This window comes from Erythranthe guttata, chromosome 10 (genome assembly GCF_056151865.1).
Source record: "Erythranthe guttata isolate IM_541 chromosome 10, IM_541, whole genome shotgun sequence".
Taxonomy (NCBI): Eukaryota; Viridiplantae; Streptophyta; class Magnoliopsida; order Lamiales; family Phrymaceae; genus Erythranthe; species Erythranthe guttata.
The window spans coordinates 3,408,525-3,423,043 of NC_142542.1; the positions used below are offsets into that span (position 1 = coordinate 3,408,525).

The 14,519-nt window shown below is 32.0% G+C and overlaps 3 protein-coding genes and 1 pseudogene across 3 annotated transcripts; 2 read left to right on the forward strand and 2 right to left on the reverse strand.

Annotated features, from left to right (window-relative positions):
- Positions 1-1,599: 1,599 nt before the first annotated feature.
- On the reverse strand, positions 1,600-4,701 carry LOC105960076 (GDSL esterase/lipase At5g03610). The gene is made up of 5 exons (XM_012984245.2): positions 4,613-4,701; positions 4,020-4,205; positions 3,073-3,347; positions 2,043-2,349; positions 1,600-1,931 (listed from the first exon to the last, which is right to left on the reverse strand). Exons 1-5 carry the CDS (start codon positions 4,656-4,658, stop codon positions 1,720-1,722), a joined length of 1,026 nt encoding a protein of 341 aa, XP_012839699.2. The 5' UTR covers positions 4,659-4,701; the 3' UTR covers positions 1,600-1,719.
- A 2,912-nt stretch (positions 4,702-7,613) lies between these two features.
- Positions 7,614-8,320, forward strand: LOC105960044 (uncharacterized). Its single transcript, XM_012984214.2, has 2 exons — positions 7,614-7,891; positions 7,954-8,320. The coding sequence occupies exons 1-2, from the start codon at positions 7,614-7,616 to the stop codon at positions 8,318-8,320; spliced, it is 645 nt and encodes a 214-aa protein (XP_012839668.2).
- Positions 8,321-8,328: 8 nt separating this feature from the next.
- On the forward strand, positions 8,329-9,429 carry LOC148767296 (uncharacterized; annotated as a pseudogene).
- Positions 9,430-11,886: 2,457 nt separating this feature from the next.
- On the reverse strand, positions 11,887-12,213 carry LOC105960052 (uncharacterized). The gene has a single exon (XM_012984221.2). The coding sequence runs from the start codon at positions 12,211-12,213 to the stop codon at positions 11,887-11,889; it is 327 nt and encodes a 108-aa protein (XP_012839675.1).
- Positions 12,214-14,519: the final 2,306 nt, after the last annotated feature.

Genomic DNA, 14,519 nt, shown 5'->3' on the forward strand with positions numbered 1-14,519 from the left:
TCATTTAAGCTATAAATAAAGGTTTGAACTCAATCCTCAAGGTACGTCCTATTAACTGAGCAATACTACTAATTGTATTCTCGGGACTATTTCTATGATCAACACGTCTGACTTGAGCGTCGGAGGGGTTTCCGCCGGATGAACCCCCGACTTAGTTCATGTGTTCTATGATCGCAGGTACCTCAGGATCATCAAGTTGTCAAGCTACTGATCTGCTTTGCTCTCCCAGCTCATTTTCTACACCACCCTAGGTGAGCTAAACTTTAGCATCATCAATATTTTATATTATAAATACAACAATATATATATATATATATTTATATATAATAATAATAATAATAATAATAATAATAATAATAATAATAATTTGAGGATGGAGAAGATAATAAAAAATGGGGTAAAAAAACAAATATATTCATATAATACTCCCTTCGTTCCGTCTCATTTAGTTCCGTGTTATATTAAATATCGTTTTGGGTGGTTGCACGCATATTAAGAAAATATATAAATGTGCACATATTATACCAAAAATAACATAGTAAATACTAAAATACTTCCATCATAAATTATTTTTAAATTAACTAATTAAGAGAGGTAAGAGGCAAAATTGAGATAAATACAATTAATACTTTATTGGTACTCTAAAATGATAAATAATTTTGGACAAATAAAAAAAGATAAATGTACGATCAAATGGTTGGAATTATTGACTAAATTTTAATAGATGGATCCATGGTTGACTATCTAACTGTTGGCTATAACCGACTAATCATAGTGGACGACAAGTGACTCGCTGAATGAGTTATTTTCACACACAAGTAGAAAAATCAACATTAATCCTCTCAAAAGAAAAGGTCAACATTTATTAAATTGGATTTTATTTCTCTAATCCAATTATATTGCATATAAGTGGAGTAGTTAATTAGTTTATATTTATGTATGTTTTTCTCCTAAAAGATGGCAAGAAAGAGACACAATATAAAAAAGGCATACACGAAATTACATAGATTAGATCTTTCACACAGATTAAAAATCATCTAAACATGTAACATTCATTAGGTGTAGCATAGAAATAACCATGAAAAAGTAGCGATGCATGTGTGTAACATTCACCAAGATAATTAATCATTTGATTAAATAATCTGAGATAAAAATTCTTGAGATATTGACAATCTTTGGATACTCAAATAACAAGGTGGTTGATTTATACATCGGAATCCTGCAACTACATCAGAAGACGGCATAATTGTCAAATGTCTCATGCCGAAAATAGGGAGGCTGTGGTCAACAATTCCAATAATGTACATTTTTTTGCCCAAATTTTTGTTCCTTTACGCATTTCTTAGTAAGATCGTTTTTTAACGAAACAGTGTCACGCTTGCAAACTTCAAATGGACCAATGGATATGTATTATTTTCTCATTCGGTTAGGTTTTGTCCCGCTGAATTTTCCTACCAAGGTTTTCTAATGAAACATATTACATAGATAGCAGACATCCAAGTGGGAGTACGTGTTAAGAATTGTTTAAGGTTATTGATAACCAACATTATTATCACCAATTATGTCAAGTCACAGTTACTTAAATAAAAACCCAAGATATATTGAACCCAATAATTACATTAAAGTGTGAAAAATTGGAACATGATGAATATTATTTGATCAGCATAATCATTAAACAATTCAGTACAATTTAATACACAAAAACATATTCTACTAAAATTAAAATAATTGCGCAAGACTCGATTTCAAAATCGTGTAGACCGCTTTCCATCCAGCCTGAGTTGGATGCGACGAGTCCCAAAAGAATGCCGATTTCGGGTCGCTACAAAGTGTGTACAGTTTTGCACCTTTTTCGTCCGTACTACCGCATGAGTATTCTCTACTTATGCCCATGCAACATGGCATCAGTGGTGTCTCGAACTTCAACTTTCCTGTTTTATATCAATACATTTCATTTACAAATGAACTTGACTTTAATTGCAAAAAAAAAATCCGAACTTAGAATAAATATAGAAGCGTCGAATAGAAAAAATATTAGTTACCTTTAGGATTGCCTTTTTGTTCGATCACAGTAGTGAAAGAGTTGTAGAGATCGAGAATGAAAAAAGTGGAACTATTCGTTTCGTTGTTCAATTTTGCGACCGATTGCTGCAAGAGAAGGTTGTGAAAGTTGACAGCTAAGTTCTGAGTGGCCTTGCATTGATGGAATGAAGATGACTGTGTGATTCGAGGGAGGCAACCCAACGGCTGCAAAGCTGTCACTATAACTTTCGTTGCTCCCATTTTTTGAATCCGTTTTAGGTTTATCGATAGTTGATTGATCACACGAGGGATGAAACTTTGCAAACCCTGAGAATTAATACATCACACTTTTCAGAAAATTTTGTAGAGTACTATTATGGCTACCTTAAATTTGATAAGCTGTTTTAGGAGTTGATAAGTTGTTACGTCTTATTTTTAAAATTAATTTTTTAAAGTGTTTCGTATAATGAACTTATAAATTTTTTAAGATCTTAAATAAAAATATGCGATTGGATTATTTTTTAGAAGATCTTATAAGCTCCGCAATAGCTAATTTTTTAAGACAATTCTTAAAATCGTTCAGGAAAAAATTACCAAAGACTTTTTAGAGAGCTTATAAGCTCTTAAACATCTTATAGGCTGTTTTTAACAATTTATAAACTTAGCCAACCCTACTTTCATTTTTTATCTAATTAGTTTATGAATTAATTTGTCGGGGTTTTTATTGCATTCGGCACCCCTAATTTTTTTCTAATTGTTAAAAATGCTCTTTAATGTCATTTTACTAGCAAAAACTCCCTCATAATTCAAGTTTCTTTAATTTTAGCAAAATACCCCTAAAAACACAATCTTTAGGGGTTTAGACACTAATAATAATAATCATAACACAGGGCATTCGTTTAAGCAATTCCACACACACACATATATATATATATATATATATATATATATATATATATATATATATATATATATATATATATAATACATGGGTAATATTACTAAATGCAATGAACTCTAATTAGTAGTGGTTTGAATATTGAAGTGTACCTGGTTAGTGCCACCATTGGCTAGAAAAGAAGCGTAATCATTGCCGGCAAGAGAAACGAGAACGAAAGAGGAATGCAAATCCAAAGCGGTGTAAACGGAGTCGTTTATTAATTTCTGAAAGAAGTCGATTTGAGTGGTCATGTTTGGCAGCACATTCGCCACGGTGTCGAAAACTCCGCTCCCTCCGTACGCAAAGTTCAAACCGTACCTCAACTTATTTGCTCCCAATTTCATCTGCGCGTGCGCTATTGGAGACTTGAGTCCCAAGAACTTGGCTGCACTTACATGCATTTTCATCAGTATTACATCAAACATCAATTGAACAAATTTCATTTAAATTAATTGACCCAAATCATTTTTAATTTATATGGAGCAGCGAATTTTTTTTAGAATTAGTTAAGCCAAAAATGGTTACCATAGAATATTTAATTAGTCTATTATTTATTTATTATATATTTTATTTAGTATGTAGTTATTGAGTCACGTGGGAGTACTTTTAGTTAGCTATTTAAATAGGTGGAAGTGTTACGTTTAAGGGAAGGAGAGAAACAATAAAGAATAGTTTTCTTACGTTTGATTAAGAATTTTTATGATACCCGGCCAAGAGATCGTATCATAGTATTTTATATTATAATAGAAAATATATTAGATTTACATTTAAGGATGTAGAAAGAAAACAATTGGGTCAAAAATTACATATTTTATATAATATTATTACAACAAACTACTTTTAATTTATCCCACTAAATTTTAACAGGTCGATCCATGGTTGACTATTTAGAAGAACGTATGTGTTTTGGTTGTTGACTAGTCATATACGTGTAGAAAAAGTCAACATTAGTTAAACAGTGCCACTATATCCAAATATACATATGTTTGCATATAATATGTGTGTGTGTGTCTGGAATAATTAATTTCTATATATGAGGGTTTAGTTAATTAATTACCAATGAAATCGGTGAGGACACGGCCATCGGAGAAGCGGCCGGAGGGTTTTCCCGGGAAAGTGATTCCGTACGGTACCCTCCACGAATTCGCTAAACCTTTATTCAGATTTCCCGTATCGGCATACGAATCTCCAAATACAAACAGATGGTTATATCTCTCGTGCGATTCTTGCGCCCCTACCACTCCTGCAAAGTTGGTTACATATTTTTAGTCATAATTCGTAAAACAATTATCTTTGCATGTTAACTTTTAATTGCAATACATAAAGTTTCATTTTTTTTATATTAATTTTTCGATCAGGTAAGTTGATTCGTACACTTATGGTTCAAGATTTCTAGATAACTCGAATCGATCATTACACTCGTAAATTATTATTATTACTCGTGTCTACATTATATGTACATTAGGTTGAGAAAGAAAAAAATATATATAGAAAGATGTGGCGATCGATAATCTAATTAAATTTACTTAGAATTAAAAGTATATATATATATATATATATATATATATATATATATATATATATATATATATATATATATATATATATATATATATATATATATATATAAAGAAAGAGGACTGTGTGTACCTAAGGCGAGGAGAATGCAGCAGATGAAGAAATTGGAAGGTTCCATTAGAGAGAATATTAAGTTCGGATGAAGATAAATAGATTGTTGGACAAATGTATGTTTATATATACACTATGAACAAATATTTTTATTTTTATTCAATTAAAGTTTGAACAAATTAAAGAACTTGTCACGCGTTATTTATGGTCAAATTTCCGGTTCTCACTAGGTGGCTTTTGAATTTATTATTATTATTATTAAAAATAAAAATTATTTCTAGGATTTTAATTATTGCATTTGATGAATTTGTAGGAACAATAGTAAGTATTATTAAATTAAATGTATATAGACGAAAATTATTTTGTAGTTATAAAATAGACAATTGGGATAAAAGGTTTTAACCTGGGATAGTTATGTACCTATGTTGACTTGTTAATGGGGAAGTCTTCTACTAGCCTGTGAATAAAAAAATACAAGGAAAAATATTATTGGTGAATAGGCTTTCCTTTGACTAATTAAAATTAAATTGTCGAATTTCTTGGACGAAGTCGTGGAATTAAATTAAGTTGAAACAATCTCAGGATTAATTAAATCTATATAAATTAATAAAGTTGGTATTAGCAACAAATTATTAATTTAACAGAATATTAAATTATCGAATTAATAATTAGCTTGTTTTCATCAAGTCGGGACAGGAGCAAGGGCGGACCCATGTGTGGGTGAGGGGGCTCCCGCCCCTGCACAATTTTTTTTCTTTTACCAATTTTTTATTAATTATTTTTATTTATTTTCGTATTTATCTATTTAGTTATAATAGACTTTGCTCCTCCTAAGATTTAAATTTTGTACATTTTAGCCCTTGAAAAATATTTTTTTCCTTCTCTTAACTCACACTCATATTTTAGCCACCCACCATAAAGTCTCAAGTTTCGACCCGAAGGGGAGAATTTAATATTTTAAGGGAAAATATTAACTTACTGATTGTCGAATATTAATATATCGAAGTTCTGTTGTATATCAAATTTGTTAAGTTGTATTTAAAATATAATAAAAATCAAATGGTTGCTTTATACATAATTTCAAGCAGTTTGAAGTTCTAAGGATACACCTGTAATAAAATAAAAAAATATATCAATTCCGATTTTAGCGTGGACCAAAATCAAAACCAAGTCAAATGGTTTTAGTTTAGCAATTTATGTGAATTCTATGTATTCTTTAATTCAACCACACGTGTCAACTCGGTCTAAAATAAAATAAAATAAATGTAAATCAGCATATGAAACGCCATGTTCACAAGGGGGAATTTTATCATCGAGTCAAAAATCCAAATACGTGTACCGACGCGCCATTGATATTTTCTTAATTTTCTTGAAAGAAATTTCGTAGAAAATAAAGTATGTGCAGTGATACTAACACCAAAGTAAAAGGAAATTTAATTAAGAACAATTTGTACGCATGCCGATTTAGGTGGTGAGCACGACGTCTAACGGCGTGAGTTCAGTCCCTCGTGTCAACAATCTCTAGATCGAATTCATCGGACATCGTTTATTGGTTACGATTATCATGTAGTTTGCAGGTTATTGTAAGAGATGAATGTAATTCATCCACAGTATAGGGGTTCTCCGCTCTAGGGATCAGGGGCGAGTCCACCCTTGGGCAAGGGTGGACTCAAGCCCACTCTCACTTGAAAATATTTTCACCATATTATATCCTATTTTTTAATTAGTTCACCCAACTTTAATTGATTAGCCCACCCATCAAAGCCCAAGCTAATTATTTGTTCAGCCCTCTTCATTCTAATTTTTTATCTACTGCGTTACTTTTGTTCAGTCGATTCTTTTGCGTTCTGTCCAATTTTACTTCTGCCCGATTCTGATTCCGTTGAGTAATAGAGTTCCCTTATTCTCCTTCCTATTCTAAGATCGAGTTTCAATATATTTCAATTGATTAAGGTTTTCTCTCATCTCAATTTAGCATCAATATCAATAATAATATTATTATGTGAATTTTAGACCTATTTATCTTTACGGTTTATAAATTTATTAGTACCCTTTGACTCATTGTTGTATTTTCATTTCTTTGATTTGTACAAATATATGTATGTTTAGTCTTAGTGTTTAAAATAAAGAGTTGAAATTCAAATTTTTTGTGTTATAGATTTACAGGAGGTCTGACACATTTTGCCATTACTCTAATTAATTATTTATTTTTGTATCATCATAGTAGATGAGCTTTATAGATTTACATATATATAAATATGTGATATAATATATATGTATATCTTCTGATAAAAAATGTAGTTCAATAAATTTGATTAACAGTAAGTCAGTAAGTAATACTAGAGATACAACAATTTTGTTTCACATTTGTTATGACAGAATTTATATTTTTAGTTCTATAATATGATGTTACTTTTTTCATTGAGTGTTATGTTGATTTTGATTAATGCATTTTATTTTAAATTATCAAACAGTTATGCTGAGATTTTTTAAAAGAAAGTTGCCTCCCGTCCATGAAGATGACGATTCTTCATCCAATAAAACACTAACGGAGATCAACTTAGAAGATTTTCCTGCAGATCCTGGTCAAAGACCTGGTATTTTACAGTATAATATTAATGATCGAGATCGAGTTCGTAGAGCATATTTACAAAAGGGCCCTTGCCAACCTCATAGCCACGATTTCCCTCTAAAAAAATTTGGCAACCAAAATAGAAAGTTTAATAAAGTTTGGTTCACCAAATATAGTACTTGGTTGGAGTAAAGTGTATCCAAAGATACTGCTTACTGTTTATGTTGTTCTCTTTACAAACCGGATATTGGAGGTCAATCGGGTGGTGATCATTTTGTTACTGAAGGATTTACTAATTGGAAAAGAAATGACAAATTGTCGATTCATGTAGAGGGTCTTAATAGTGCACACAATAAAGCTTGGGGGAAATGTGCAGATTTGATAAATCAAAATCAACAAATTGAGACAATTGTTTGCAAGCAGTCTGATAAAGAAAATGGTAAATATAAAATGCGTTTGAATACTTCAATTGAGGTGGCTCGATATCCCTCAACACAGGGATTGGCATTTCGTGGTCATGATGAAAGTGAAAGTTCGGCTAATCCAGGAAATTTTATTGCACTAAACCACAAGATGATATGTTCGGATATTCAAAAAGAGATTGTAAATGTATTTGCAATGGAAGTTCTAAGAGCAATTATAAGTGATATTGGTGATTCGACGTTTTTTCTTATGGTTGAAGAAGCACGAGATATATCAATGAAGGAGCAAATGGCCTTAGTGGTAAGGTATGTCGACTTGGTAGTGTGATTGAACGATTTCTTGGAGTTGAACATGTTACTGATACTAGTGCTTTGACACTTAAAGCAACGATTGATGATTTTTTACCTCGATATGGTTTGAGTATCTCCAAATTACGAGGTCAAGGTTATGATGGAGCTAGTAATATGAAAGGTCAATTTAATGGCCTAAAGACACTTATCTTGAATGAGAACCCTTGTGCATATTATATTCATTGCTTTGCTCATCAGCTACAATTAGCTTTAGTAGCGGTTGCTAGGAAGCATAATCATATTTCTTCACTTTTTGATTTTTCCACAAGAGTGTTGAATGTTGTTGGTTCATTATGTAAACGTCGTGATTTGCTAAGGGAGAAGCAATCTGAAAATATAATCGAGGCACCTGATATGGGGATATTTCAAGTGGGCGAGGTTTAAATCAAGAAATGAATCTCAAGCGAGCAGGTTACATTATTTTAAGCTTCAATATTTTCTTCTTCATTTTTATGAATGTGGCATCACTTATCTTTCTTTCTTTTTTTCTTTGTATATATGTAGGTGATACACGTTCGAGCTCTCATTACAACACTTTGTTGAGTTTGATCAATATGTTTGATGCGGTAATTGACATACTTCAAATTATTGGTCGTGATGCTTCAAGTACAAGTCATCGGACAGAATCACAAGACATTGTTGATAGGCTTTTGTCGTTTGATTTTATAATGAGGCTTTTTTTGATGAAAAAGATATTGGGCATCACAAATGAGCTATCTCAAGTACTTCAAAGGAAAGATCAAGATATTGTGAACGCAATGAAATTAGTTCAAGTGTCAAAAATTCAAATTCAATCCTTTCGAGATAGTGGATGGAGTTCTTTATTTGATTGTGTAACCACTTTTTGTAAGAAACACGGGGTTGATGTTCCTCAAATGGAAGCTAAATATATTGCTCGAGGGTGAAGAAGAAGAAATGACAAATCTACATCATTATAAGATTGAGACATTTTACACTATTGTGGATATGCTACTTGGAGAACTATGCTCGATTCTGTGATTCAACTATGGAATTGCTTATGTGCATTGCTTGCCTTGATCCATCTAATTCATTCTCTCATTTTGACAAGGAAAAATTACTTCGTCTTGTTGAATTCTATCCACAAGACTTCACAGAGCACGAGAAGTGTAAGCTTGGTGATCAATTGGATAACTACGTTATTGATATGCGCGTAAGTAGTGAATTTTCTGGTTTGAAAGGAATTAGTGATCTTGCACGCAAAATGGTTGAAACTAAGAGAAACAAGGTGTATCCTTTGGTTTATTTGATTTTGACATTGGCATTAACGTTGCCGGTTGCTACTGCTACTGTCGAGAGAGCATTTTCAGCTATGAATATCATAAAGAGTAGATTGCGAAGTCGGATGAATGATGAATGGTTGAGTGATTCTTTGCTTATCTTTATTGAAAGAGATCGATATCTCCGTCAAAATTGATAATGATACAATTATGAATAGTTTTCAAAAAATGAAAACTCGAAAAGGCCAATTGTAATTTGTAAAGAGGTTACTTGATTATATTTTGAAATGCTACTTTTGAGAGTTTAAATTACGTTATTTTAAATAAATTTAATATTTATTCACTTATTTTGCTCTAGTTTATGCAAAAATGTCTAAAAAAAAAATTTCGGGGGCGCTGCCTCCGGACCCCCAATATACTTAAGCCCCCCCTTAAAACATTTATGGCCTCCCCACTGCTAGGGACGTAAGCAAGTCGAACTGGCTCGTGAGATCGATCAGTTAGGTTGATAAAAGATCGACTTTGAGTTCTAATTTATTTTAGCCGAGCTTTCTGTCGGGCTCGAACTCGCGCCATGAGCTCACGAGCTGACTTGCGAGATTTTTAATTTTTATTAAATATACAATAAAAAATACGTATAAAAATTGAAAAAAGGGATTTTAATTAGTTCATTTTTAATTTTGTAATTTTATTATAGCATAAACAATTTACAATGAAAAAAAAAAATAAAACAATGAAGTATTGGGCACGAGCTCGACAAACTTGACTTTGGCTTGAGCTCAAAAATAAAAGTTCGATGAGCTCGAGCTCGAAGTCGCCAAAATAGAATCGAGCTCGAACTTGCCAAATTAGAATCGAACTCGATCGAGCTCGAAAAATCTCTTCAGGCCGGCTCGTTTACATATGTATCCCTTGCCAACACTTACGATCAATATTGAACTCATCGCGGCTTATTCAATGCGGTTTACATGCAGTTTGCGAGTTATCGCATGAAAACGATCGAGGTAATTTATCAACAACACATTTCTTCGGGTTCTTTTGTTTAAAAAAACAAATTGTAAAGTGTAAACATACACTTTGAAGAGTGAAACTATGTAGTCATCAATGGCCTATATTCTTGCACCTTATGCGATGACCATTTTAGTGGAATCATGTCGAGTGAATTTTACTACCTCTATGAAATTCGTAACTGCGTGATTCTCCCATATCATAAAAAAATAGAAAAAACCTCTCTATGCTTGTTAGAGAAACTCCAACCCACAAATATCAAAATTAATTATCAAATATTTATTTAATATTTTATATTTTGGTTTGATACCTAAAAAAATTTATTTGTTCCAACCATAGTTATCAAATAGCTCCTAATTAAAAATAAATAATGTGATTATATATTTTAATTAACACATGTTATTTTCTAATTGGTTATTTAGGTGGTTAAGTTGTTTAACTTCCAATTGGTATTATTTTTTCGGGATGTATTTTTAATCCCAAAAATTAAAATATCAAAATAGAAACTCATTTGATAACTCCATTGGAGTAGAGAATTTCTAAATTGAATTATCAAAATGGTAGTTAAGGGTTTTGATACCCCGTTTAATAACTCCATTGGAGTTGCTCTTAGTCAAAGGTAAAAACCATCGGAGCTGATCGTGTGGCTCACTTGCCGCATTTGCGATTTTATATTCCCTTTTTCTTATAAAATGACAAAAATACCCCTTGGATTTTTTGCAATAAAAAAGTCCAGCCCTTAAACATGTAGTTTTTAAAGTTAAGAAACTAAATTGATTTTTTTTTAAATGCAGGGGTAAAATTGCAATTTTTCAGAACTTAATTAAAATCCTAAACCTTGTCCCCTATTTTCTTTCCTCGTCTTTCTCTTTTTTTCTCCGAAATTTCTGAACATGGAGAATTGCAAGGACTAACTTAGGAAGGCCGACGGAGAGAGAGGGGTTGAGTAATGTTTGTGTTTGTGGGCGGCTGAATTGGGGTGGTTGTGGGCGGTGGATTTGCAGAAGCTGGTGTTGCAGCGTCGGAAGTGTAGGACGGAAGGTCATGGGTCGGAGGTGAGTAAAAGATCCCCTCTATCGTCGAAGGTGAACGAAGTGCGAGGCAGTGGTGGTGGAGCAAAAGCGGCTAAATTATGGGTTTTGGTAGGGTGTAGTAGGGGTGGAAATCGGTATGAAATTTTCGAATTCCGTCAATTCTCCGAAAATATACGAATTTGGAACCGTAATTTTCATTTCGATCATGAGAATTGATTGATCATTGTTCTTTTCCATCTTATTTTTTATTAGGAATTCAAATCACCGATTCTTCCCCCCCAAGTAACGGAAAATATATATATACATACCAATTGAGGACAACTTTGCCAACAAATTAACCTACTTTAATTCTGGAGACCAATTCCCAAAATGAATACCCTATACATTATATATTTGTCTCTTTTTTTTCCTTTTAATTTTTTTTGGAGGGTTCAGATATTCCTCTTACTTTGGCTGCTATAGCCTAATAAAAATGTAGCTTACTGTAAAAAAAAAATTGGAAGAAGTTTCGAAAGTACTACAATAAATAATACTCTCAAATAATTTGTGACGAGAGAGAGAGCGCGCGCGCAAATACAAGAAAATGCACTAATTAATACGAATTATATATAGATTGTCTTCTAATTTCCTTGTAGAGAAAACCCGGAAGAAAATTAACGAGTACTAGTCTCTAGGGCCGGTTGTTGAAAGGCGTGATCTTGATAACCAAACCCGGGAAAACATCGTCCGGGTCGTGGATATGCGGGTTCTCCTCAACGATCCACGGGTCGCCGCACTTTTCGCTAATGGTGTGCAGCGTCTCGCCCTCGCGCACAACGTAGATTTCGTCGCACGCCCTCTCCGTAACATAATGCAAATTATTATTACTCGTGGCCGTCGTGAATTCTCCGCAATCGCAGGGCTCGCAGTAGCTCAGGACCAGCATCAGAGACAACAGCAACGCGGCGTACCATGAAACTGCTTCTGCCAAAACTGTCGACGAGTTCGCTCGGGACATAATTTATGATTAATGTTTATTGTCTTTGTTTTTGTTTTTCGTTTTTGTTTCTTGTTTGGAGTGAATAAGATTGTAAGGTAGGGTGGTGGGTATTTGTAGGAAGGAGAGATTAAAGAGTAGTAGAGCAAATTTGTTTGATTTTTTTTTTTAATTAATGGCTTTGGTTTATTTGTTCTTAAGTTGTTGGAGTGGGTGTAATATAATTGTAATAATAATGCAGTTGATACAATTAGTATGTAGTGAGGGAGTTGAAACGGTTCTTGATTTCTCTAAGTTATTGGGGTTTGGTAACTGTCAACATAACCACATTTAAATTAAATGAGAGGGAAAAAACGGATTTTGTGTAGTAGGTCTTTGTTATGGGATTATTTGTATTCAATATAACTTAGCAATTCTCTTCGTGAAATGCACGGGATAACATTGCAAAAAGGAAGAGTATTTAAATATATGATAATTATTTTATATTAAAGAAATATATTAAACAATATTATAATAATCAGTTGTGAAATTTAAATTACCAAAACAGCATCAAAAATGTTAAATTATGGGGGCAAAACAATTAAAATAAAAGAAATACACATTGGTGTGTCTTTGAGCTAGAGAAATTTTGCAAAGAAATTTTGTAAAACTAAGAAAAAATTATCCCAGTGGATTAGGATGCTTAGCCTATTTGCAATTACAGCCAAAAAAGCCCAGAAAATAGGAGATGGAAATAAAATTACAAATATGGCATTAAGATTTCTTAAATTGCCATAGTATTTCTTAGTTTTATATATAAAGAAAGTAGCTTTTTCTTCTCATTTGTTCTTGTTTTTAGGTGTTGTTTCTCATCCAAAGAAACAAGTACTTATTATCCTTTATTTTTTAGCCATTTAAAAAATTGAGTATTTCAATCTTATAATGTATTAATTATAAATAAGCATTCAAGATTTTCGATTGATAATATTATTTTCTGCATGGGCGAGCATAGAGATTGTCGGGTGTAATTTACACTTCATATGCATATGATTTTTGCTGGTAAATGCACAGGAACGAGATTTACGCAATACAAATATGTAGTTCCGAGTTTTTCTTTATCAAAAAAAGAGAGGAAAAAAACTAATGGCATCGCAAACACATCCATCCTTCTAACTATTACAATATAAAAAGAGCCTATAAATATATATTATATGAAATGAACAAATATACTTATAATTTTAGAGAATAATAAAAAGCATTTCTAAAGAAATAAAAAGAGGAAATAACTTTTGCCCCTATAAGACCAAACTTTGTCGGCTAAATTGGTTTAACTGCTTTATTAATTGGTCTGACGAAAATATATTGACATTTGACTTCTGCTTCATTATGCAATAAAAAAGAGACAATGCTTTGACTTCATAGGTATTCCATATATTGTGGGCATCAAAAAAAAAAATTAATTTTTTTTTTCATATATATTAAGTATTATGGACCATGGTTATCGGATCGTAAAAATATCTCGTATCGTTTTGCTCCACGTCTCGTATCGTATCGTTATCGTACCGTATCGTAAGATATTTAACCAACTATTAAAATAGTAAAAAATATATCTACATTATAAACATACTATAAATATGTAAAATTTAATATAACTACTTATTTCAAAATAGGTATAAATTCAAGTTTCAACATCATATTATAAAATATGACAAAAATCATATATGTTCATCAAATAACATCATTTAAGAGGGTGTTTGGCTAGGCTTATAAGATGTTAGAACGAGCTTATAAGATGTTTAAGAGCTATTCCAGTGTGTTAGGTAATTTTTTTTCAAAAAATCTTAAAAAATCAAAATATTATATGCTACTCGAGAGCAAATAAGATTTTTTTTTAAAGTACCTTTACCCCACCTATTTATTTAAGATCTTATAATGAGTAAAATAGCTTGTAAGATCACTATCCAAACACTTGAAAAAAATAATTTTAAAAGTAAGACGTAACAACTTATCAGCTCTTAAAACAGCTTATCAGATGTAAATAAGCTTAGCCAAATTCTCCCTAAGTTCAAATCCGAATACCTAATTTCTAAAATATTCGATATCCCATAATTTTGAATATCAGTGTCACTTAAATCGTCCTCATCTACCAATTTTAAACGATTGCATTCATCATCATCAATCGCAAAATCCAGCTAAAAAACGCCTCGAATTGGTCTTGAATCGCAAGAATCTATAGCAATTGAATTAGGGTTGTAATATTGTGAGGATTGATGAAGAAAATGAAGAGAAATGTGTGAATTAGGGTTGGGATATTGAAGAAATCTGTTCTAAACCATTTTTTAGAGCAG